General features: G+C 38.8%; 1 protein-coding gene across 2 annotated transcripts in view; it reads right to left on the bottom strand.

Moving 5' to 3' along the window:
* The window catches only part of LOC113925356 (vesicle-associated membrane protein 8-like), a 29,764-nt gene extending 9,502 nt beyond the window's left edge, over nt 1-20,262 (bottom strand). The window contains exons 1-5 of one of the 2 annotated variants that reach the window (XM_027600042.2): nt 20,118-20,262; nt 16,688-16,758; nt 13,395-13,491; nt 11,601-11,702; nt 4,406-4,564 (exon numbers count right to left, since the gene is read on the bottom strand). In XM_027600042.2, coding sequence (XP_027455843.2) covers nt 4,406-4,564; nt 11,601-11,702; nt 13,395-13,491; nt 16,688-16,758; nt 20,118-20,195 — 507 coding nt within the window. In that variant the 5' untranslated portion in view covers nt 20,196-20,262. The remainder of the gene's footprint in view (nt 1-4,405; nt 4,565-11,600; nt 11,703-13,394; nt 13,492-16,687; nt 16,759-20,117) is intronic. The other variant, XM_027600043.2, reaches the window with a different exon arrangement.
* Between the last annotated feature and the right edge of the window lie 5,991 nt (nt 20,263-26,253).

Genomic DNA, 26,253 nt, shown 5'->3' with positions numbered 1-26,253 from the left:
GCATGCATACAAATGATTCATACAAATTCATGAGAGTGGTTCTTCTGGTGCGGGAGTGGAATGGGCTTGGGAAAGGTACACAGAGACTTTAATCATACGTCTTTTAAAAACAAAGGCCCCTATCAAATATGGCAAAATATTAGGTCAGATAAAGTAGGCTTATGATTACAAGGGCATTAGATGTATTATTCTGAAAACTTTTTCATATGCTTGAAATAAATTTTCATAATAAAATAGTTTTGATTCCCAACTATGGCCTCTGTCCATGTACTATTTAAATACTATAACATGCTTCCTTTTCTTAAAAATTTTTTTATTTATTTAAGTAATCTCTGCACCCAACATGGGGCTCAAACTCATGACCCTGAGATCAAGAGACATATGTTCTTCTGACTGAGCCAGCCAGGTGCCCCTATACATGCTTCCTAATACAACAGAATGAGTTAATACTGATTGTGGAATTTTAGAACTGTCATTTCAAAATGCTTTGTAAGAATGTAATGTCAGTTCTCCACTGTTTGGCTGTTATGCTTTATCCATCTATTGTGACACTTAACCCACACTTAATATTGCAGTTAAGTTTATATAAATCTGTTTTCTGCAGTAGATTAAACTGTGGCAAACATCTTATATTCTTTTATTCCTGAAGATGACCAACATATTATTTTGTACATAATAGGCCCCTGAAGAACACTTTTTAATGAATATTGAATGAATCTAAATGGCTTAGACAGTATTATCTGAGCTCTTGTGTTATAACTTTCATAAAATACAAATGCAATCTTAGACAATCATTTACTTTATTGATTCTCCTTTGTAAATAATATAAACTGATATGACCTTATCTTTTTTCTGCTATAAAAGTGATGTAAAGGATTGCTTTGCTCATATAAATAGTATTAATTTAACTAAGGCTAAGGGCTTGTTTGCTAGGATTGTATGTAACTATTCATCATTATATTCTTAATTCTTCATATAGAGCCTGGCAGACAATAGGTTCTCAAAAGATATTTGTTGAATAAATCAATCAATAAAAGTTGCAGGGATGGCAGAGATGAGAGAGTGATAAACTCAGTCTGGGCAATGGGGAGATGACCCTTGAGTTGGGTTTTGATGAGTGAGTAGAAGTTTTCCAGGGCAAGGAAAAAGAGAGGGAACAGCATGTTTAAAGGTGTGAAATAACACAACATGTATTTTGAAGGCCTACAAATAGTTTGGTAGTTTTTGAGATTTATAAATCACAAGATTGTGATCTCTTGGCGATATGACTAGAAATATAGTCTGAAGAAAGCTCATTATGTTAGGGGAGTTGGACTCTACCCTGTGTGGACAAAGGTGCACCATGGGAGGGTTTAAGGAGGCTATATATAGATAAGGGTGCCTGGGTGGCTCAGTCCCTTAAGCACCCAATTCTTGATTTTGGCTCAGGTCATTATCTCAGGGTTGTGAGATCGAACCCTGTGTCAGGCTCTGTGCTCAGTCGGGAGTCTGCTTGAGACTTCTCTCCCTCTGCCCCTTCCCCTGCTCTCTTGCGTGCTCTCTCTCTCTAAAAATAAATACAGACATCTTAAAAAAAATAGAGAAGGCTATATATAATACTCCTAATTGCATTTTACTTTATCTTATTAAATTTTTTTAAATTATTGAAGCATAGTTGGCATGCGATGTCATATTAGTTTCGGGTGTACAACATGGTGATTCTACAATTGTGTACATTATTCAATGCTCACCATGATAAGTGTAGCCACTATCAATCACCAGACAATATCATTACATTGACTATATTCCCTATGTTGTACTTTTCATCTCTGTGATTTTTTTCAGAGGGAGGGAGGGGGAGGGTCAAGGGAGAGGGAGAGAGAGAGAGAATCTTAAGCAGGCTCCACCTCACAACCCTAAGATCATGACCTGAGCCAAAATCAAGAGTCGGTTGCTTAACCAGCTGTCCACCCAGGCACCCCTCTGTGATTTATTTTATAAATGGTAGTTTGTACCTCTTATGCCCTTTTCACCTATTTTATTTTAAGATCTTATTTATTTATTTATTTATTTGAGAGAAAGAGAGAGAGAGAGCAGGGAGAGGAACAGAGGGGGAGGAACAGAGAGGGGAAAAGAATCTCAAGCAGACTCTGCACTAAGCATGAGCCCTACATGGGGCTTGATTTCACGACCCTGAGATCATGACCTGAGCCAAAACCAACAGTGGGTTGCTTTAACCAACTGAGACACCCAGGTGCCCCTGTCCTTCACCTATTTTGTCTGCTCTTCCAAACCCTCCCCTCTGGCTACCACCAGTTTGTTCTTTGCATTTATGAGTCTGTTTCTGTTTTGTTTGTTTATTTATTTTATTTTTTAGATTCCACAAAGCTATAGTAATCAAAACAGAATAGTATTGACACAAAAAGAGACACATGGATCAATGGAACAGGATAGAGAGCCCAGAAAAAAACCCATGCGTATATGGTCAATTAATCTATGACAAAGGAGGCAGGAATATACAATGGGGAAAGGACAGTCTCCAATAAACAGTGTTGGGAAAATTAGCTATATTCAAAAGAATGAAATTGAACCACTGTCTTACACCATGCACTCAAAATGGATTAAAGACCTAAATGTGAGACCTGAAACCATAAAACTCCTAAAAGAAATGGGAAATAATTTCTTGGATATTGGCTTTAGCAACCTATTTATGGATGTGTCTTCTTAGGCAAGGAAAACAAAAGCAAACATAAACTATTGGGACTATGCCAAAGTAAAAAAACTTTTGCATAGGAAAGGAAACCATGATACTTGCATTTTTAAAGAATAGTCTAGTTTCAGTGTGGAGGATGACTAGAGTAGAATAGAACTAAAAATAGGGAGAACAATTAAATAGAGGGAAGACAATAGTTAGAAAAGAAATAATAGAGTGTGGTGTGACATAATGAGTGGTACTGAATGAGCAGAAGGTGGAATTTAGCCATTCTGTGGAATATTATCCAGCAATGAAAAGGAATAAAATACTAACAGACACAACATGAATATCAAAAAATTATTACTAAGTCAAAAAGTCGGACACAATATGTATTGTATAATTTTATTCATATGAAATTCTAGAAAAGGCAACTCTATAGTGACAGAAAACAGATCAGTTGTAGCTGGGGTCAGGGTAGGGGAAGTCAGCTGCAAAGGGCAGTAGGAAGATTTTAAGATGAAAGAGCTATTCTATAACTTAATTGTGGTTACACAATTGTACACAAGTACAATTCATCAAACTCTATACTTAAAGTGGGTGAATATTATTTTACGTAAATAATATCTTAATAAGTTGTATCTAAAAGTGAAAAAACAAGGCCAAGAACAAAAAGGATTTAGGAGGTAGAATCAGTAGAACTTGGTGAGTAAAAAGTATGTGCATATTTTGTTTTACATGGTGGCTGTGTTTCTAGAAAAGATCTGTAAAAATAAAATTTAAAATGCTCTAAGGTGGTCTAAGGTAATTAACTATTCAAACCTCACTGATTCCTTTAAAAGTATTTTCTAATAGAGAATTTTGAACATATACAAAAGTTGACAGAATGGTATAATGAACCCCTACATACTCAACATCCAGGTTTTTTTTTTTTTTAAGATTTTATTTATTTATTTGAAAGAGAGAGCACAAGCTGGAGGGGGTGCTGAGGGAGAGGGAGAAGCAGACTCCCTGTTGAGTAGGGAGCCCACCTCTGGGCTCTGTCCCAGGACCCAGGATCATGACCTGAGCCAAAGGCAGACACTCAAATCACTGAGCCACCCAGGCACACTCAACATCCAGTTTTAACAGTTATCAATTTATGGCCAAGTTTGTTTCATTTATACCCCATTCTACTCCTGACCTATTCTGAAGCTAATCTCAGACATTATATAAATTCACTCAAAATAGTTTAATATGTATCTCTAATAAGTAATGACTCTTTAAAGCATAACTATAATACCATTATCATATCTAAAAATTAATAATACTCCTTAATGTTATCTAATATCCAGTCAGAGTTCAAATACCTAATTATCTCCTGAAGTTGCAAATTTTCATTTTTATAGTTTGAGTTAAATTCCAAATAAGTATTGCAATTGATACACCTTTTAAACCAATGTTTTGGTAAGTTCTCCCTTTTTTTTTTCCCTTGCAATTTATTTGTTGACTAAGCTGTCTGTTTCTTAATGTAAGAAATATATCTGTTATGCAGATAACCACCTACTACTTTAATGGACTTTTAATTTTCATTGTTCTATAATTAAAAAATACTTTAGTTGCATTCCAATAATTTTTTGATAAAGCCATAGTTTGGCAACATAGGATTATCTCACAGTATCCCTGGTATGTATTTGCTTTTGGCCATTTGTTTTGAGCACTATTTAGATATCAAGACAGGTGAGCATCACTTACAGTTGTTTGCAGATCATTGGTTCTATCAGTGAAGATATCCAATCTGTTTTCGCTTTCCAAAATTTCATCAATATTTTGGGACATAATATTTTTTACATCAGTTACTTGACTCCTCAGTGTAGATATTGAGCTATCATCTTGATTTTTATTGTATTTCATCTATATAGAAGTGAAATATAATACAAATATTATTTTCTATAATTAAAATCTATTACAATATATTGTACAAACTGAACAAAAGTGTCAAAGGTACATTTCACTTGTTTTTCAGCATAAGGAATCAACTAAGCTTCAGATTGTTCCACCTTAATCTTGCTAAGAAAAGGTAGGGGGGATGGACAGGAGAGTGATATTTCAATGTATTCAATCAGTGGTGGAAGTCTTTTTTTTTTTTAAGTTGTTTATTTATAGATTTATATAGATTTTTAAAGAGAAGTTTTAGGGTCACAGTAAAATTGAGTGGAAAGTACAGAGTCCTCACATATCCTTATCTCCTCCACCCCCTGACTCCCCAGCTCCCTATCAACATCCCACACTAGAGTGGTACATTTGCTACAATGGATGACCCTCTATTGATGTATCATTATCACCCAAAGTCCATAGTTTACTTTACGGTTCACTGTTGGTGCTGTACATTCCCTTGGTTTGGACAAATGCATAATGACATGTATTCACCATTACAGTAGCATACAGAACAGTTTCACTGCCCTTAAAATCCTCTGTGCTCCACCTATTCATGCCTCCCTTCTCCCTAAGCCCTAGTAGCAATTGGTCTTTTTACTGTCACCATGGCTTTGTCTTTTCCAGAATGTCATAGAGTTGGAATCAAGCAGCCTTTTCATGTTGGCTTTTTTCACTTAGTAATATGCATTTAAGATTCCCCCATATCTTTTCATGGCTTGCTTGCTCATTTCTTTTTAGTGTTGAATGATAGTCAATTGTTTGGATGTACCACAGTTTATCCATTTACCTATGGAAAGACATCTGGGGTGCTTCCATGCTTTGGCAATTATCAATAAAGCTGCTATAACACTTGTATGCAGGTTTTTGTGTGGACATAATTTTTCAACTTATGTGAATACCAAGGGTGTGATTGCTGGATTGTATGGTAAGAGTATGGTTAGTTTTGTAAGAAACTGCCAAACTGTCTTCCAAAGTGACTGTTCCATTTTGCATTCCCATCAGCAGTGAATATGAGTTCCTATTGCCCCACCTCCTTGTCAGTATTAGGTGTTGTCAGTGTGAATTCTGGCCTTTCTAATAGGTAGGGGGTATCTTATTGTTGTTTTAATTTGCAATTCCCTAATGATGTATGATCATCTTTTCGTGTTTATTTGCCACCTTCTTTGATCTTCTTTGGTGAGGCATCTATTCAGGTCAGCGGCCCATTTATTTTAAAGACTTTATTTTTTTAAGTAATCTCTACATCCAACATGGGGCTCAAACCTACAACCCCAAGATCAAGAGTTGCGTGCTCTACTGACTGAGCCAGCCAGGTGCCCGTTTGGCCCATTTTTTGATCAGATTGTTTATCATCGAACTGTTGAGTTTTCAGAGTTCTTTGTGTATTTTGGATAACAAATGTGTCTTTTGCAAATATTTTCTCCCGGTCTGTAATTTTATCAGATGTGTCTTTTGCAAATATTTTTTTTCCAGTCCATGGCTTGTCTTCTCGTTCTCTTGACAGTTTTTTGATCCAATCTCTGTCTCTTAATTGCTATATTTAGACCATTAACTTTTAAAATGATTATTGATATAGTTGGACTAATATCTACCATATTTGTTACTGTTTTCCATTCATTGTTCTTGTCCTTTGTTCCTATTTTTGTCTTCTACTTTATCCATATTAACAAAAATGATCTCTACAATAGAGTGTTATATTAAAAAAGTAAGCTGCAGCTGCAGAACAATATCAAATAATAACTTATTGAACACTTAATATGTGCCAGGTACTGTTTTAAGCACTTCACACATATTAACTCATTTAATTCCCAAGCCACCATATAAAGTAGTATTTTTATCATCTTTTATTTTCTAAAGAAGAAAACTGAGGGGTCCCTGACTGATGCAGTTGCTAGAGTGCTTGACTCTTGATCTCAGGGTCTTGAGTTCAGGCTCCACGTTGGGTGTGGAACCTACTTAAAATAAAAAAAAAAGAAACGAAAACTGAGACTGAAAATAATAAGGTACCAAAATTGTTACACAACAAAACAAGGACAGACTCAAGCTCCAGAGATTAAGCCTTTACCCATTGCATTAATGACCTCAGTTTTGTGAATTTAAAAGGTATGTATAAACTTATGTTACATATATTACAAACATACATGCATATAAAATGTATATTCAGATATATTTATTATATATTTATTTATATGCATATTTATATATAAATAATTCTGGAAGGTTATGCGCTAGGTTGTCTGTTAAGAGTGCTCACCTCAAGGGTTTGACTGAGATTGTATTTTGCTTTATATTTTAAAGCTTTGCTTTATATTTGCTTTGTATTCAAAATAAAGCGTATTTTGCTTTATATATTTTATGTTATTTTACTTTATTAATGAGCATTAGTTTTTAAATAAAAATAATATTAAAACCCCCTGCTCTTTGGCAATTGATCAAATCCACCTTTTAAAAAAATTAAGATCTTTTTAAAAAGTATTTTATTTATTTCTTTGAGGGAGCAAGAGAGAGAGAGAATGAGAGAGAGAGAGCATGAGCAGGAAGAGCGGCAAAGGGAGAGGGAGAAGCAGATTCCCCGCTGAGCAGGGAGACCAGTGCAGGGCTTGATCCCAGGACCCTGAGATCATGACCTGAGCCACCCAGGAGCCCCCATCTTTTTTTTTTTTTAAGATTTTATTTATTTGAGAGGTTGAGCAAGCGAGAGAGAGAGAGAGAGCATGAGTGGGAGGAAGGGCAGAGGGAGAGAGAGAAGCATACTCCCTCCTGGGCAGGAGCCCACCACAGGGCTCAATCTCAGGACCCTGGGATCATGACCTGAGCCCAAGGCAGACACTCAACTGGCTGAACCACCCGGGCGCCCCTCAAATCCATCTTAAACAGAACACTGATCTTGCTGGTTATTGGATCATGCAATCTACAATTGATGTTCTGTGAGGAGCTCACTAGGTAAATGTAGAAAAGAAGAGGTTGCTAGTTGAATTGTGTCCCTCCAAAAAGATAGGTTCAATTCCTAACGCCAGATAGCTGTGAATGTGACCTTATCTGGAAATAAGGTCTTTGCAGATATAATCAAGTTAAGATCAATGGTTAATTTTTTATTTTTCTTTTCCTTTTTTTCTCTTTCTCTCCTTTTAAAAAATGCTTAATCTTTTTTAACCTAAGGGAGTCATTTAAGTTTTGTTAAGATAATGTATTCATAGTCCATTCATTGATGTTAAGCTTCTACACACATACACACACACGTATTTAAATTTCTCAAAACTATTTTTATTTTGTTAACTATTGTATAAGAAGTTCAATAACTTTTATAAAATTTTCCACAGATTTAATGCTTACCAGGTTAGTTTATAAATGTTAAACAGAAATTTCTTTGATGTCAGATGTGTTAACTGCTTAAAATATGCATATTTTCATATGGTAACTAATTTTCAGGGAGCTATGTCAATAATATATTTTGGCTGTGTTGAATATGCAGAATTCTTCACAAGAAAATTTATGAATTTGAAATAAAAGCATCTATCCTTAATTATTTTTCAGGCATTGTGGTGGACACACCCTATGGTGACCACCCCCCTCAATGCATCACATCCTTGAAACGAACCTCCAAGTATGACTTGCTTCTAATTAATAACAAAGGTGATGGGATGTCACTCTTGTGATTATGTCACATTATATAAAATTTAGTAAACTGGGGGGGCCAGGGTGGCTCAGTTGTTAAGTGTCTGCCTTTGGCTCAGGTCATGATCCCAGGGTCCTGGGATCGAGCCTGGCATCGGGCTCCCTGCTCGGCGGGAAGCCTGCTTCTCCCTCTCCCACTCCCCCTGCTTGTGTTCCCTCTCTCGTTGTGTCTCTTTCTATCAAATAAATAAATAAAATCTTAGAAAAAAACCCCCAGAAGTTTATAAAAAAAATTTAGTAAACTGTAGTAGAGAGATTCCTCTGCTAGCCTTGAGAAGCAAGCAGCCATACTGAGGATGGCAAAGTGGCAAGAACTATTATCAGTCTCTAGGATTTGAGGGTGTCCCCTGGCCAACAGCCAACAAAAAGCTGCATCCCTGGAAGAGCTATAAAGAAATGAATCCTGCAACAGGTTCTAAATGAGCCTGGAAGCTGAATCTTCCCGAGCTTCCAGATGAGAACATAGCCTGGCCTACGACACTCACCGCAGCTTTGTGAGACCTGAGAAGAGAACCTGTTAAGTGGGGCCTGGATTCCTGACCCACACGAACTATGAGACGATAAGCGTGTGCTGTTTTAGGCTGATTTGTAGGATTTGTTAGATACATAATAGAAAACTAAAGCCGGTATACCTAGAATATTTTATTATGGAAAAGTTCAAACATACACAAATGCAAAGTGAACAGTATAATCAATCCTTAAGTGCCCATCACCTAGTATCAACACATAGCCAATCTTGTTTCATCTGTACTACTACTGATTACCCCTTCCTCAAATGCATTATTTCAAAGCAAATCCCAGACATTATATTATTTTAATTTGTAAATGCCTCAGTTTGTATCTCTAAAAGATATGGCCTCATTTTTCTTAAAAATGAAACCACAACATTATCACATCTACAGAAATTCCTTAACATCATCAAACATCCAGTTTGTGTACAAATTTATCAAAAACAAATCATTGTTGGTTTTTTTTTAACATTTATTTTATTGATCCAGGAACCAAAGTCCACATTTAATTGATATGTGTAAGTCTCTTTTAATCTATGAGTTCTCCTTAACTTTTTCCCTGTTGCAATTTATTTGTTGAAGAAATTGGATTATTTGTCTTGTAGATTTTCTCATATTCTGGATTTTGCTGATTGCATTGCTGTGGTATCGTTTAATTGGTCACTGATCTCTCTATTTCCTGCAAACTGGTAGTTAGATATGAAGGCTTGATCATATTCAGGTTTGATGTTTTGGGCAAGTATACTTCAGATGTGTGCTTTATACTACTCATTGTGTGACAGTAGGAAACATAACTAATGATTGATCATCTCCGTTATTGTGACCTTAGGAATAATCAATGGGTTTAGGTGTTTTGAGCCCGTTTCATCTGTTATGAAGTTCCTCACAGCTTTTCACCTAATTTTTTCAGTCATTGATGATGACTGCTTAGATAAATGATTTCATCAGGGATTATAAAATAGTGAAATTTATCACCTCTTCTTTGTTTATTAGCTGGAATACTTCTATAAAGACCAAAAAACCATTTTCCCTATCAACTACTTGTTTTCTTTGAGGTACAGTTCATATAGGAAAGTCAGAATAAATGGTTGAGTCTTTATTTATTGGTTTTCAGAGTGTTGAGGTGGATCCTTAGTATCTTCCAGGTTGACTGATGAGGGATTATTTTGTCTTTGATAGTATCTAGGAACTCATGGAATTTAACATATTTGATGTGTTACAATCCACTGCAGTTATTATTCTTTTCGATGTTCAAGTTATTCCATTACTGACCAGTGTTAGCCTCTTTAAGTTGGCTCCTGAAGTCTTTTGCCATGAGCACAGTGAACTTTGATAGCTTCCTTGTTTCTGGCATGACAAAATGCTTCTGGCTTCTATGTTTCCTGCCTGATATCTGCAATCAGGCCTGGTTCCTTTTGGTGTAAAATGGTATTTAGAGACTATAATCTAGATGCTAAGGGGGCACACTGCTTTTGGGTTGCTCATTATTTCTAAAGTTTTTCAGTAGGTAGGGTAGGAAATACTTTTTTTTTTAAAGAGAAAATATATCATGTAATATATTTTTAATGAAAAAATTTTTGGGGTGCTTGGCTGGCTCAGTCAGTGGAGCTTTCAATATTTAATTTTCAATTAAAAATTTCACAGTATGATTTTCTTTTAAAAATATTTAATTTTCAATTAAAATTTAGGATTATAAGGTTTTACTTAATTCTTTGACCTTATATTTGCAACTCTTGCTGAAAATCTTGATTCCTAATGACATTAACTTTCTTACTCAAAGTAGTATATCTATATAAACCAATTTTAGAATAGCAACACCAATGTTATCACTAACAATGTGACACTTGAAAATAAATACTTTAAGATTTATTTTTAGTTCTTTTGTCATTAGGGTATAATTTCACTAGGAATATACAATCAGATTATTGTGTTTTAAAGTCACTTGAAATAAATTTTCACTGTCTTTCAAGTCATCAACTCAATACACAATTAGGTTCTTGTTTTTTTTTTCTTTTGAGTTTTAGGGATTACTTTTTAAAAATTAAAAAAATTATGGTAAGATATACATAACAAAGTTTATAATTATAATGATTTTTAACTTAATAGTTCAGTGGCATTAAGTATATTCACAATGTTGGGCAATTATCACCACCACCATCTCCAGAACATTTTCCATCTTCCCCAACTGAAACTCTGTACCATTAAACACTAATTCCTCCTCATCCCTTTTCCCCGGGCTCTGGCAACAACCCTTCTGCTTTTTGTCTTTATAACTCGGACTACTTAGGTATTTCATATATGTGGAATCACACAGTATTTGTCCTCTTCTGACTGTCTTATTTCACTCTATGGACATTTTTTTAAATATTTAATTTTATAATTTTATGTAATTTTATTTTTTATTTTATAATTATGTAAAATATTTACATGGTTCCAAAGTCAAATCTGCAAAACAAGTTTCATTCAGAGAGGCCTAGTTTCTATTCCTGTCCCCTATCACTATATAGGCAACCATTAAAATGTTTTTGGTTTATCCTTTCCTTGCCCCCACCCCCCTTGTTTTTTACTATAAGCAAACAAATATGTATATTTGTATTTATTCTCTCTTTCTTAAATGGTTGCAAATAAGAATAGTAAACAATAGTACACCATACATACTTTATCTATCTTGCTTTATTCACTTATCTGTATATCAAGAATATTCTTTGTCATTATATAAAGATAGAAGTTCTCTGTTCTCACTCATCTTTAAAGCTCTTCTCTCCTAATTCCATACAGTTTTGTCAGCTGTAATACAATGTTTAGGAGTATAGTTGAAGGTTACATACCATATACTTTCCTAATACTTGTTGAAAATCTGCAGCAACTGCATTTGAAGGAGAAAAATGTTCTTGCAACATCAAAGGATTTCTCAGAAAAGTATCACTAACCTGGGGACGTTAATGGAAACATTTAACCTATTTAGATAATTTCAACTGGAGAATTACAGAGTTCATTTGAAGCAAAGTCTGGCAGAAATGTGAAATAAAAGAATATTCTATTTCCACACTATTTCTAGCTTTTTGGTGGCAGGGTGTCCTTTCCAATCAAAGATGCAGTATGTAGGACAACTGTGCTTGCCCATTCTTCTCTGCTGCTGTAGTACAGATCACAATCTCATACAGTGAGACTGCAAATAGCACTTTGAGTCTTTGGTATGTCTGAGGACTTGAGGGGAAGAGCAGATGCTCACCTCTGGCACACAGAGAGAGATGGGATTCCATGATCTTTTCTAAATAAGTGTTTTTTATTTTGCCCTCTTCCTCCTCCCTTCAAAATCCATTCAACAATGATGAAACAATCCCAACTGAATGTCATGGTACTATCTTTCAAACCCTTATTTTTTTTCTTTTTCCAACAACTTTTATGGTTGTTAGAGGACATTTCAAAGTCTCCAGAAGGAATTCTTGCAATTGTTTGTACTCCATATTGTATTCCCCAGAAATAGTGGTAAAATGTATGTGGTTAGCAATTTGGTATCTGGTTTTGGAAAGGTGGTAAAGTTCGGATGTTTTGTCATAGTAGCAGAGAGGGAGAACAATTAAAGTACAGTCACTTAAATTACTAACAGTGTTTAGCATCCAGACTCTAGCACTTATCAAGGTGTATCTGGAGAGTGAATTTCAATATTAGTCCTTAGAATCCTTGATTATTCTATATGTGGTTACAGTTTGAGTTGTGTTGAAGTAAGACAGTACACTAACAAATATGTGCATGTTTCATGAATATGACTGAAAATAACTGTTAGTCACTATAGTATTGCTGACTGATTTTTCCATTAATATATTTTACTTATTTATTTATTTATCTTAGAAAAGATCTATTTACTTATTTTAGAGAGAGCACGCACAAATTGGGGGGAGGAGCAGAGAGAGAATCCCAAGAAGACTCCCCACTAAGCAAGGGAGCCTGAGGTGGGGCTTGATCCCATGATCCTGAGATCATGACCTGAGCCAAAATCAAGAATTGGATGCTTAACCGACTGAGCCACCCAGGCACTCCTATTTGTAAATTAAATACACATGCTATTGAAATGGTATATTAAATATTAGGAAAATTTAATTTCTCTCTTATGTGTAAAGAACAAGATAAATACTAGGAGAGAGTCTAATAGATCTGTGTGGGTAGTCTTTGCAGACCTGCTTTAGGGTCTGGAGAAGTGTGGAAACAGGACAGATGAAGGATAGGGGTAAGAAATCTCTGAAGGTCAAAAAAAAGAAATCTCTGAAGGTCATTAATGCTCTGTTTTATAGACAAATGAGTGATCTGCTTTCAGTTAGTGACACAACTACGAACACACTATAAAATAGAGACCTCATGGGGCACCTGGGTGGCTCAAATGGTTAAGCGTTTGCCTTCGGCTCAGGTCATGATCCCGGGGTCCTGAGATGAAGTCCCACATTGGGCTCCTGACTCAGCAGGGAGCCTGCTTCTCCCTCTCCCTCTGCCTCTCTCCCGGCTCATGCTCTCTCTCTCTCTGTATCTCTGTGTCTCAAATGAATAAATAAAATCTTTAAAAAAAAGAGACTTCATAATTTCAGTAAGTGAAAAAGTCCTTAAAGTAGTATTAAGAAATTACTTACATTTTTAAGAAATGCAGATGGTGTTATGGTATCCAAGGCATTGTCTGTGGCACATAGGTAAGTGATTCCATCAATAAAGAGAGTATGGTAGACAAAGCTTTGAAAAGAATAAATTCATTTACATGATAACGTTGAAGAAATTAAGTACCCTCACAGAGAATCTACTTTTTTTCCAAGCTCTCAGTAGTAGTATACAAGTTGTATAGGTAACTTTTTATAATGAGAATTAGAAAATCTTTCATATATGTGAAAAATTAAATTATGTTAAATAAAAACTATAAGATTAGAATATGTATTTAAAATTTCATCAATAAAAATGAAATACAATAAAGAGAATCTCTTTATCTATCTATATTTAAAATGGCTTTGATGGGGCACCTGGGTGGCTCAGTCAGTTAAGTGTCTGCCTCCAGCTCTGGTCATGATCGCGGGGTCCTGGGATCGAGCCCCATGACGGGTTCCCTGCTTGGCAGGGAGTCTGCTTCTCCCTTTGCCCTGCCCCCCCGCTTGTGCTCTCTTTCTCTCAAATAAATAAATAAAATCTTAAAAAATGGCTTTGATAGATAATTACTCATTCCAAGACTGAATAAAGATTCTCATCAAATAGAAAATGCTATGTTCACTGATTTTTACTATCCTTATATCTTTAGGAAGGCATATTTAATTTTGGTACTTCTTGGCTTTCTAGTATGATAGATTAGAATTTAAAAGTTGTAAACTGCCAACACTAAATATTCTGAATATTGGGGAGGGGGAAATTAAACTCCCCTACAGTATGTGGAAGTGTATCTTAGCTGACCTTTTGTGCCTTCTCAGAGTCACATGTTAGGAAGCTAGAAGGTTCCTGGAAAGTGCCTCCATCTTTACTGCCCAACAATCCAGAAAATTTAAAAATATGGTAAAGAAAAAATAGTTGCTTGGTGCCTAGACTTTGAATCTAGTCATTCTGAACACTCTATATCCAAATGGTTAGCAGGCAATAGACCTGGTCAGATGCTAAATTGGATATACAGAAAAATGACAGATCTCAGAAACAGGGAGAAAAGATAATCCCAGAGGCAAAAAATTTAATGTGCCCGCCCTTTCCATGTAAATCCTTCATATCATATGAATACAATATGCTACAAATATTTTTAATGATGGTATTGATACACATAATCTCTACTTGAAAATATTATTATTTTGGGAGGAGTCTTTGTTGAAAAAGAGTTGCTAATTCTATCATCTCCCTGAAAGGTATATATGTGATTTGAAGTAAATTGATATTGGATGTGAGGAAAGAAATATTTTAAATTTATGCTTAGTACGTTATTAGTGAGTAACATTCAGAAACCATCTTTAAAAGTTAAAAAACTTGAATACCCAATGTCCAGGATACACTGTAATTAACAAAGGCAAGATGAGGAAAACTGTGTACATGGTACTACCATTTATCTATCATTCTCATATGCTCCCTGAAGGGAAATGCACATATATGCATGTGTCTCTTACAGAAAAGAAAAGAAAAGAGAAGAAAAAGAAAATGACAAACTGAAAACTTTGTCAAAATGGTTATCTGTCTGCGGGGAAGGGAGAACAGTGTGGAGAGGACAGGAATGAAAATTAGACTTCTTTTTTTGGGGGGGGAATTAGACTTCTTAAAGTTGTTTTCTCATTTTGACTTTGGAACCACATGCATGTTTTGCATAATTATAAAAGCTATTAAATCAAACTCTAAGAGAGAAATTCTTGTAAATAAAAAAAAATGACAAAAATGAACCTCACTTTGTATGGAGGAACCCAGACAAGAGATGATGGTGGCATGGTTCCCATGGTAGGGCTGGAGGCGGTCGGATTCCGGATATTTGGAAGGGAAAGGCAACAGGATTTGCTGATGGATTGGGTTTGGATGTCAAAGAGACTAAAGTCGAGGATCACAAAGGTTTCAGGCCTGAGGAACTGGAAAAGTGATACGTGCAAGACTGTAGGGGGGGCTTGGTTTTGGACATAAGTTTGAGATGCCCATTAGACATCCAACAGAGATGCATAATAGGCAGTTGGATTTATGAATCAGGAATTCAGGAAGAGATCTTCAAAAGATTCAAATTAGAATGCATAATCTAGGAAAGCAAATAGTAGATGAGAAAAGAATCTCCTTTTGAAATCATGCTGGCTAATAAGTGAGAACAAAACTAGAATATCACCATTTTGCACTCCCCAGTCAATGAATGGCTCTAGGGTATCAGCAAGGAATAGTACTGGCTGCTAGCATGTCAAAAGGAGATACAGGTAGACACATGTACCATCTGATGGAAAAAAGCACCTATAGTCTTCGGAAGGGATCCAGCCTATGGATTCAGCCGCGTGAAACATGGTGAACTGCATTCTGCAGTCAGCAAAACCAGAGAGTGGGAAACTACACTCCACAGGTTCTTCAGTGATAAACTGTAAGGAAAGGAAAGGGATGGAGGGGGAAAAGTATAGATTAAAGAGGTGTAAAAGACACCGAAAGAAAAAAACCGTGTGGGATTAGGCTCTTGTGTCTGAGGTTGCGTATTTAGGTGCTGAGGCAGTGAAGACCCAGGGTAAGTGACTGCTATAGGGGCTGGAATGGTGGGGAAGAGGGACGAAACTGTGGATGGGACAGGACGCATGGCCGGCCGTTTCGGGGATGGCTGGCAGGATTCCATATTTTTGGCTTAGGTGGTAGCTGCAGGTGGTGGGGAGGTTTCCTTGTAAAGCTTCACAAAGCTATACTTTCACTTGATGTGGTTTTTGTATTTTGTTTTATTCTTACAATATAAAGGTTAAAACAAACCTGCTCTTAAAAAGAAAAATGATGAGTCTAGAAGTAATAGATGCTCTTATTTCCCACCTGTTCTTTTACTAACAAAATGGTGTCAAGACTGGCTTAGGCCATACCATGTAGTGTCCCAAGTATAGCTTAGAGTGGTCTTATTAAAGATGTTTCAAGTGGAAGTTTCCTTTTTCATTAATGAAATATTTTGGGTATACTAAAGAAGTTTGGAGAATAAGATAACAAGAATATTTTAGACCTGCCATCTGGGTAAAATGTTACAGATACAATTCATGTCCCATGGCTATTCTTTCCCAACTTCATTTTTTCCTCCCTTCCCTTTGCAGAGGTAACCACTATCTTGAATTTGGTGTTAATTATTCTCATTTGATCTTACCTTTTACATATGGAAGTTCTCCTTTTTGAGGGTTCAACTGAGAGCACGTGCAACTAACCTTTTTTTCCTTCATGTCATTACTATTGTTAAAAAGCAGTCTTTTATGAGAATAAACCTTACCTTCCCATCTGCATTATGGTCTTTGGCTCAGCTCTAAGAAGCACTAGTTTAAGCACTGTTGCCGCTGCTTCCTAAAAATAAATTACCAGCATTTACTTTGGGGAACACTGTAGTGTCTTTACTTAATCCTTTCCCTAAATTTACCAATGGTCTGATTGGTTTATTAAAGAGCAAGTGTTCACTAGTAGAACTAATGGGTAGTTAGTCATAACGTGTGGCAAGAGGTAAGTTATGAAATAAGTCATTTGAATCTGAAGAAAAATATGAAAATTACACAAATATACATATACTTGTGTGTATACTTATGTGTGCAAATACAGGTTGCACTAATCAGTCTTAGAGTCACATCTTATATCTGGCTTTAAGGCTGGGAAGCACTATCTAATCAAACATCTTTTCAGTGACTTGTAGTCACTGAAACTATACCTAAAAATGTTGATGGATTAAAACTATTCAGCCCTTGGGGCGCCTGGTTGGCTCATGGTTGAGTGTCCAACTCTTGATTTCTGCTCAGGTCATGATCTCAGGGTCATGAGATTGAGCCTTGTGTTGAGCGGTGGGGTGGGGGTGGGGGTTCCATGCTCAGCGGGGAGTCTGCTTGAGATTTTCTCTCTCCCTTTGCCCCTCCCCTGTGTGCGTTCTCTCTCCAAAATAAAAATAAATCTTAAAAAAACCTATTCAGCGCTTATTCTCTGAATATCCTAAGCCTGCTTTTTTTTTTCTTTCTTTTTTTTCTTTCTTTCTTTTCTTTCTTTCTCTCTCTCTCTCTCTCTCTCTTTCTTTTCTTTCTTTCTTTCTTTCTTTCTTTCTTTCTGCATTCTTCTTTATTTTGATTAAGATAAACAATTTTTATTCAATATTATTCACTGATTTCTTTCTGTGAAACAAATAATTTTCAAGGTCTCTTTTTTCTGTTTCTTGTAAGGCTCATCCTCTGGGGGAAAATGTGCAAGATGTTGATGATTATTCAGAATATCTTAAATATGGTTAATTGTATGGAGTCCTATTAATTTACTTTAGAAGTGTGAAAGGAACCTGAAAGTTACCTAGGAAGACTTGAATAGCCACATTCCCTTTTTTTTTTTTTTAAGATTTATTTATTTATTTGAGAGCGAGAGAGTGAGAGCGAGCGAGCACATGTGCTTGGGGGTGGGTGAAGGGGCAGAGGGAGAGAATCCCCATGTGGGGCTTGATCTCACAACCCATGAGATTCGATCTCCCTCTCCCTCTCCCTCTTTGAGAGGGAGAGGGAGAGAGAGATAGAGAAAGCGCATGAGTGGGGAGGGGCAGAGGGAGAGGGGCAGAGGGAGAGGAGAAAGAATCTGAAGCACACTCTGCATTGAGTGCGGAGCCCGAGGCAGGGCTCGATCCCACAACCTCTAGACCTGAGCCGGAACCAAGTTAGATGCTTCCCAATAGCCTACATATGCTGAAAGTCTTTCCTGTTCTGAAAAATAAGGCCCCTTCCCGCACCATGCTTCTTCAGCTTTCACCCCATCTCACTCCCTTTCTAAATTCTTAGAATATCTAACTTTGCTCTCCTGACTTCCTCATCTCCCATTCAGTTGGCCTCAAGCAATCTGGCTTCTGCCTCTACCACTTCTTCCAAACTGCTACCTGTAAGGTCACCAATCATCTTTTTTTTTTTTTTTTTAAAGATTTAAATTTATTTTATTTGAGAGAGAGAGAGTAGGAGCAAGAGAGAGAGCAGGAGCAGCGGGGAGACAGAGAGGGAGAAGCAGACGCCCCACTGAGCAGGGAGCCTGATCTGGGGCTCGATGTGGGGCTCGATCCCAGGACCCCAAGATCATGACCTGAGGCAAAAGCAGAGCCACCCAGGCACCCCCACCAATCTTCTTCTAATTGTAGAGTCCAATAAACACCTTTTAGATCTTGTTCAACTTCTTTGGGGCATAAAACATTCTTGTAACTTTCTTCTCTTGGCTTTCAGGACGCCACTGCTCTCATTTGGGTCCCCTTCTCTCTCCTGCTCCTAAACAGTGTTCTGCCTTTTGGTCCTCTTCTCTCCTCACTCTCATACTTTTCTTTTCTACCCTCTTCTACTAGCTTCAACTCTTAGCCATGACCCTCTGAGTGCTACCTAGTAGTGCTACGTATTGGACATTTTGTTGACTTAAATCTTTTGGGAATAAGGTGGAGGAAGAAAGACACGAATAGATTGGCCACGTCCAATTTTGTTGCCAAGAGGCAACAAAATTCAACCTGTCCCAAACTATACTCTCCTCCCTTGCACTTCCTCTGACTTCCTCACAATCCTGCTCCTCCATCTGTAGTTTCAATCTTGTTTAATGCCACCTGAGGAAAAAATTTGACAAATCATCATGTGGTACACCTTAAATTTATACACTGTCATATGTGAATTATGTCTTAATAATTCTGGGGAGAAATGATTGAAAAAAAATTGAGAATCATTCTAGGCATGACTCAGTTCCCTTAGTTTTACAATCCCTTTAGGATCTGCCCCCTCCTTTCCATCTGCACCCTCACTGCCCTTTGCTCACACCCTTCAATCTCCTACAGAATCTACAACAATGCCATCCTAACTGGTTCTCTCCCCTCCAATTCACCTTCCATATTATAACCAAACCAAGTTTTCCAAAGATGAATCAGATCCTGCTATTCCTCTATTTAATTGCTCTCCAGTTTCCCTACAATAAGAAAACAAACAGTATAGGACTCTTCATTAATTATTCTCTGTCCGCTTTCTTGACCTAATCTTTAGCCCTACATATCGCGCCCCTGTGTTCTAGCCACACTGAGGTTCTTGAGGTTCCCCAAACACACCGTGCTGTTCCATCTGAGTGGAGCCCACATTTCTCTTTCCTGTCTCAGGCTAAGACTGACTCTTATAAGGCTTCCAAGCCAACCACCCTGCTATCACCTCTGCTGTGGTCAGCGAGCAGCCACCATCCTGAATGCTACAGGAGCAATCTCGACCTGTCTCCACTGGAAGGCTTTTACACTGTAGGACGAAATATAGTCCTTGGTCATAAAGAGACAATGAGCTCATCAAAGGGCAACTGCAGGTCCCGTCTTTTCTTCATTGCTGCATCCCCTACACCTTTGCCCCGGGATGATGCAACTAACACATGTTCAATAAATGTGTGCTGAACTGAAAGTCATTTCTCCTCAGGGGAGTTAAAATATTTAAGGGTCTCCTCCAAAGGGGTCGCGTGCACCACCAACCCTAACCCCTAGACGGCGCACGTTCGGCCCAGCGGTCGGGATTCAATACCCGCTCGCAGGCTCCGCAGCTCACAGAAGCCAGCCTCTCGCAGGGCGGGGCCTCTCGCCCCCCACGGCCTGCTCCCGGCCGCCCGGGGGCGCCGCGTCCTGAGGGGCGGGCCCGGCAGGCACCACCCTTGAAGAGGCGGGGCCTGCCGAGGTGGCGGTCAGGACCCAGGGGTACCTGATAGGAGCCTCCGGTCAGGGCCAGCTCCGCTAGGACCGCTCGGCCATTAGCAATACAGCTGTAGGTGATCGTCATGGTGGGCGGGCCAGTGAAGGAAAAGCTTCGGCCGGACTTAACCGCCTGGGACAGCCTAGGGGCGGTGGCTGGCGCGGGGCTCTGGGCGGTGCTTGCGCAGGCGCGAGGAGCGGTTGATTGGCAGGGAGGGAGGCGGGGCCATCCCTGGCTTGGGCTGAGCCTATGATGAGACCGGGCGGGGTTTCGGGAAAAACTGGCTTTGGGTGAGTGAAACCTTTCTCCTTCCTGGTTATTCTTAAAATCCATCGCTAGTTGAATGCATGCATAAAATGTGGTATGTTCAGCCTTAAAAAGGAAGAAAATTCTGACACCTGCTAGGCCATGGATGAACCTAGAAGACTTTATGCTAAGTGAATAAGCCAGTCATAAAAGAAGCAAATATTATATGATTACACTTACATGAGGTACCTAGAGTAGTCAGATTTATAGAGACAAATTAGAATAGTGGTTTTAAGGGTGAGGGGGTAGGGGAGAAGGGGGAGGGAGGAATGGGGAGTTAGTGTGAAATGGGTACAGAGTTTCAGTTGGGGAAGATGAAAAAGTTCTGGAAATGGATAGTGATAATTATTACACAACAATGAATATACTTAATACCACAGAATTGTACACTTAAACATGTACAGTTAAATGGTAAATTTTATGTTATGACTATTTAACCACAATCATAAAAATTAAAAAATTTTTAACCCATTAAAAAAAGTCATTTGGTGAGAGCCGGCGTACTTCACAGAACTACCTGCCTACACTTCATTCACAGCCTAGAACATGAAAAGTACAGACCTTGATTTAAAATGAAATTCATCCATTAATTCAGCAAGTGTTTGTTGAACTCTCACAGTGCCGGGATGCTAGGATGCAGGCCCTGGGCCCTGGCTCTGAGGGGTTCTTTCTGGAAGTGGTTACAGAGGCATGTGCAGACAGACGCCAATCCCAGGTGGTATGTGTGGGCTGTGGTGGAAAGATAAACTAAGTTGCAGAAGCTGGAGTGGAGGCTGCTAATTCTCCTTGGGAGAGGGAGCAAAGCTTTCAGTCCCCGCCTGATTTAGGTCCGGTTGGAATTCTCTAAGTGGGGAGGAAGGCTGGGACACTCTAAGCAGAGGGAACAGCTTCTGTAAAGGCTGGAGAGCAGGCAGGTGGGGGTTTAGGGAAAGGATGTGAGTGCGTGTGGCAGAGGAAAGGTGTGTGGTAGAGTGGGTAGGAGATGAGAGGGGGAGGGGTGGTCGAATGACTTATCCTGGATCTTGAGTTCCTCGACAAGAATTTTTAAAAATACAAGCTTCAGATAAGTGTATATATTCTCATTAGCAGGGTGTCGTGGTAGAGTGAAAAGAAGTCAAACTTGGATTAAATATAGGCATTGCCACATACTCTGCGCCCTTACTGTAACTTAACCTTTCTGAGACTCAGTTTCCTAATCTATAAAATGGGGATAGTTGCCAAATTTAAATTAAGTTGTCATGCAAAATAGTTAGCATACCGCAGATAAGCAGTTGCACCCTTAGTGTGATAAATACACTAATGAGAATTACTTTCTTGCTCCTGCTGGTATAACTCTAAAGGAAAAACAATCGATGTCCTTCTGGGGTGATTGGCAGAGGTGAAGACGGGTAGTCAATGGAGTTTATTTTAACCCAGTGCAATCTAATTGGATTTGACAAGCAAGTAGCAAAACTTGTCTGGACTGTAGCTCCTGAGAAAAATGCTTTGTTGAATTATGTTTCCTCCTGTATAAAGGAAATCTTCAATGTGCTTTAGCAGCTTAGAGAGACTATCTTGTGTTACCGGTGGGGTCACTGAATTAAGAGCACTGGTCACATTGTTTATACAATGTGGGAACGTGAAATATGTTAATTCTGAGGTGATGGGTTGGAGTATTCTTGCTCACGGTAAAAATAAGCTGAATAAACTTGGCCACATGGCGGCACCCCCTGTGTTTAGTAACTAGTGGCGCGAAAGAGACTGGGCAATGAAATCATGAGCTGTAGGAATGACAACAAGCATCTGATAGTTGGAAGGGTGTATATGGGGCCTCCCCCATCCTGGTCTCACCTTGTCACGTTAAAACAATCCTGTAAAGCAGGCATGATGGGTTCATTTTGCACAGCCCACACATTTAGACCTACGGAAATGTAAAACTTAAGTGATACCACACTCTCTCTTTGAGTCCCAATTTACCTGATATCTGAGGATTAATCTAGTCAACACCAGGTTTCCTCAGTTAACTCAGGATTTACCCCTTCCCCTGTTTCTATATGGGGTAGGGGTGGTGTCTGTGAGTGTGGGGAGGTCTGACTTGTGAAGGTCAGCTTTTTAAGGTGGCACCTGCTGCTAATGTTCGTTTTCTGTCTTTGGTCATCAGTTCACACACTCCCCTTGGAAACCCTAAGGCCCCTTCGGGCACTCTGGTTCTCTCTCAGCCACTTTTGTAGCCCTCTTGAGGGGAGGAAAACTTTCCCCTGCCCCCTCATGCTATTCTGAGGCCGTGGGAGGCTCGAGAGGCTGTCTCAGGCCTCTGGCCAACACGGCACGCTGCCACCGCTCCTGTCGTGCTGTCACTTTGTTGTCATGTGGGGAGCAGCTCTTAGACCTTACCTACCTGGGCAGCAAGGCCTTGGATTCCCAATTAACTGAGAGTCTTCTCATCACCACATTCCATCACCCCTCACCTTCCAGTGGGGACTCTGGCTAATTGGCTTGCTTCCTTCAGACTCTGCCCTCCTCCTGCCTGTGGACACTCCAGCAAGTCTAGGGGGGGAACCTCCTACCACCCCGGGCATTCTTCCCAATTTATGGCATTAATGTTGACTTCTGCGGTCCCAAACCTTTTCTTTTCATATACTCTCTCTTCAGGGACTTGCTAAAACCTATTTGGAAACTTTTAAGAGGAGAGAATCTTTTCCTTCTTTGCCTGCTCTTCCGCCTCGGTCCCTCCCCGCCCTCTTTGTTGTCTATTTTTATGCGGAGAATAACAATGACAGCTGCAGCAGGTAATATAAAACATCGCAGGCATTTTTAGCTCTTCCTTGATAGTTTGACAAAACCTTGAGGGCGGAGCACAATGAGTGGTGAGAAGCTTGATCTGTGGGAAGGAGAAATGGGACTATTGTCCATTTCTTTTAACTCAAGCTTTTAGACTTCATGACTGCTTTCATTGACTAGCGAATCTACTGTCATTGCTTTATACAGGTTAGCTTCACAGACGGGAAAGTCACCAGGATTTGAATCATCCAATCTCTTAGGTCACTGCAGAGTTTGTAAATATTCCACAAGCTGGGGAGCATCAAGCACTCACTGATTCAGAATACTCCTTCTTTAGTATTGAAGTTCTCCTCTGAAGGACTCCTCTTTTACTCACTGTTGTTCTTCAAAATGAGAATATTTATATATATTTTCCTTATGGCATGTAATTGCTGTAGTAATTCAAACAATACAGCAGTAAAAGTCTCTTTATTTTTACCAACCCATAAAAAACCCACTAATCATCATCATCATCTACTTTATTTTTGACTGTTTTGATACATTTTTATATTTAACATTAATGGATACATGCATACTATTTTTTCGGAAATCTGTTGTTTCGTTTTTAAATTAAGATATAGCTTTCTTTGACTATCACATATATTTCAAATATTTTCCTCTGAGGTTTATCATTTTCCTTTTCTTTCTGGTGGCTATTCTTTTTTTTTAAAAATATTTTATTTATTTATTTGACAGAGAGAGAGAACATAGGCAGAACGGCAGGCAGAGGGAGAGGGGAAGCAGGCTTCCCACGGAGCAGGGAGCCCATCGAGCCCTGGCTTGATTCCAGGACTCTGGGATCATGACCTGGGCCGGAGGCAGATGCTTAATGACTGAGCCACCCAGGCACCCCTTTTCTGGTGGCTATTCTTTTGCAGACATTTTTGTTTCTTACTTAGTGAACCATGTCCCTACTTTTTATTATGATGTTGGAACTTAGTGGCTTGTTAGGCAAGGCTTCCTTTCCTATTCCCATATAAAAATATTTCTTTAATAGTCACTTTGGTTTATTTTAATGTTTAAATCTTGAATCCAACTGGAAGTTGTTTTTGTGTCTCTTGTGAGGGAGAAGTATGTGTTTTTCCAAATGTACTGCCAGTTGTTTCAAGCCATGTACTTGAAGTGCCACTTTTGCCATAAACTAAATTCTTCCACAACGTTGTTAATTGGATTTTAGAGTTGATTAACACGTCTGTTTCTGTGCTGATATCACAATGATTCAATACCTGTAGCTTGAATTGCTTTAAGTTGAACAAATGGGGAAGAGTTAATATATTTGCAGTATTGAGTCTTCTCATCCAGGAACATGGGTTGACTTTCTAGTTATTCTTTATTATATCTTCCTATAAAAGCTCTGTAAGTTTCTTCATAAAGGTTTGCCAATTTTTTTAAATCTTTATTCTAGGGTATTTTGGCTGTTCTTGTTTATTTTTATTTATTTATTTATTTTTAAGGATTTTATTTATTAGAGAGAGAGAAAACACACAGGGGGAGTGGGAGAGGGAGAAGCAGACTCCTTGCCCAGCCGGGAGCCCGACGCGGGGCTCGATCCCAGGACCCTGGGATCATGACCCGAGCCGAAGGCAGATGCTTAACCAACTGAGCGACCCAGGCATCCCTTGGCGGTTCTTGTTTATGGATTTTGTTCCCCATTTTGTCTTCAAATTGGCTGTTTCTGGCATATATTATTCCTTTCTTTTTGTTTTTTAAGTAGACTCCACGCCCAAAGTGGAGCTTGAACTCAACCCTGAGATTAAAAGTGGTGTGCTGTACTGACTGAGCCGGCCAGGTGCCCCTGTTTCTGGCATATAGAAAATCTGTTGGCTGTGATGTGGGGTTGTTGAGTGCAATGGCCAAGAAAGAATTCTTGAGATGTTGTCTGATGCAACTTAGTGAGTTTATCTAAGTAGCGTGGGATCAGGACAGGTGGGCAGAAAGGGCTGCACTTTTGCTGTATGAAGCTGGTGGTTATATGCTTGGTGCTCAGGGGGGAAGGGACATGCAGGCGGTATTAGATCAGAAATGTCTTCTTTGAATTTCTACTCGTAAAACTACTTTCACAAGATTTCTCTGGTGCTTATCATTCAGTTCAATATTAACTATCAGTGAGATACCCAGGCAGTCATGAGTCCCTTTCGGGATGTAGCAACCAGCACATATTTGATCCTTATCGGAACTATGCAGGTCAGCCTTGTGGGCTAAAGTTAAACATTTTTCTGCTTCTATCCCTCATCAGCTATATTTAATTTATTTTACATATAGCCCCTGCTCCATTATATTGTAAACTCCTAAAGGCCAGGGGCTTCATGTACAGCACAGAGTGCCACCCTCCATGTGACCAGGAGGTAGGATACTATTGTTGGCTCTCATATTAGGCTTTTCCATTATATTCAGAGGCCAAGTGGAGGGGAGCCTCAGGTCGCAATATCTGTGAAAACTAGATAATGATTGAAGATAGTGTAGGGGGAGGAGATTGAAGGGACTTTGGAGTCAAGCGGACCTGGACTGTAAGGCTGACTTTGCCACTTTTTAGTTGTATAATCTTGGCATTTCTGAACCTTAGTTTCTTTCTTGGCTCATCTCTGAACTTAATTCAGAAAATGAACTTGGGGCGCCTGGGTGTCTCAGTCGGTTGGGCATCTGACTCTTGGTTTTGGCTCACATCATGATCTCAGGGCTGTGAGATCGAGCCCACGTCAGGTTCCATGCTCAGTGCGGAGTCTTCTTGTCCCTCTCCCTCTGCTCCACCCCCCCACTCTCCCTCTCAAGTAAATAAATACGTAAATAAAATATTAAAAGAAAATGAGCTAACATACATAAAGCATATTGACTGGCCCCCAGTAGGTGTTCCAGTGTGGATGGCCGTTATGATCATTATGAGTCCGTAATGTCATGGAACCAGATGTATCCATTAAGATGCACATTTAAGAAAACACAGCCTGGCCTATGTGAGCTGCCCCTCTACAGAGTCAATGAACATATTTGAATCACCATTCAAGGCACATGATACAGAAGTCTTCTAAAATTCTTCCTTTTGAGA

Source organism: Zalophus californianus, chromosome 2, assembly GCF_009762305.2.
Source record: "Zalophus californianus isolate mZalCal1 chromosome 2, mZalCal1.pri.v2, whole genome shotgun sequence".
NCBI classification, from domain to species: domain Eukaryota; kingdom Metazoa; phylum Chordata; class Mammalia; order Carnivora; family Otariidae; genus Zalophus; species Zalophus californianus.
Note: the sequence above shows the minus strand (reverse complement) of the source record. Positions and strands in the feature narration are given on the sequence as shown.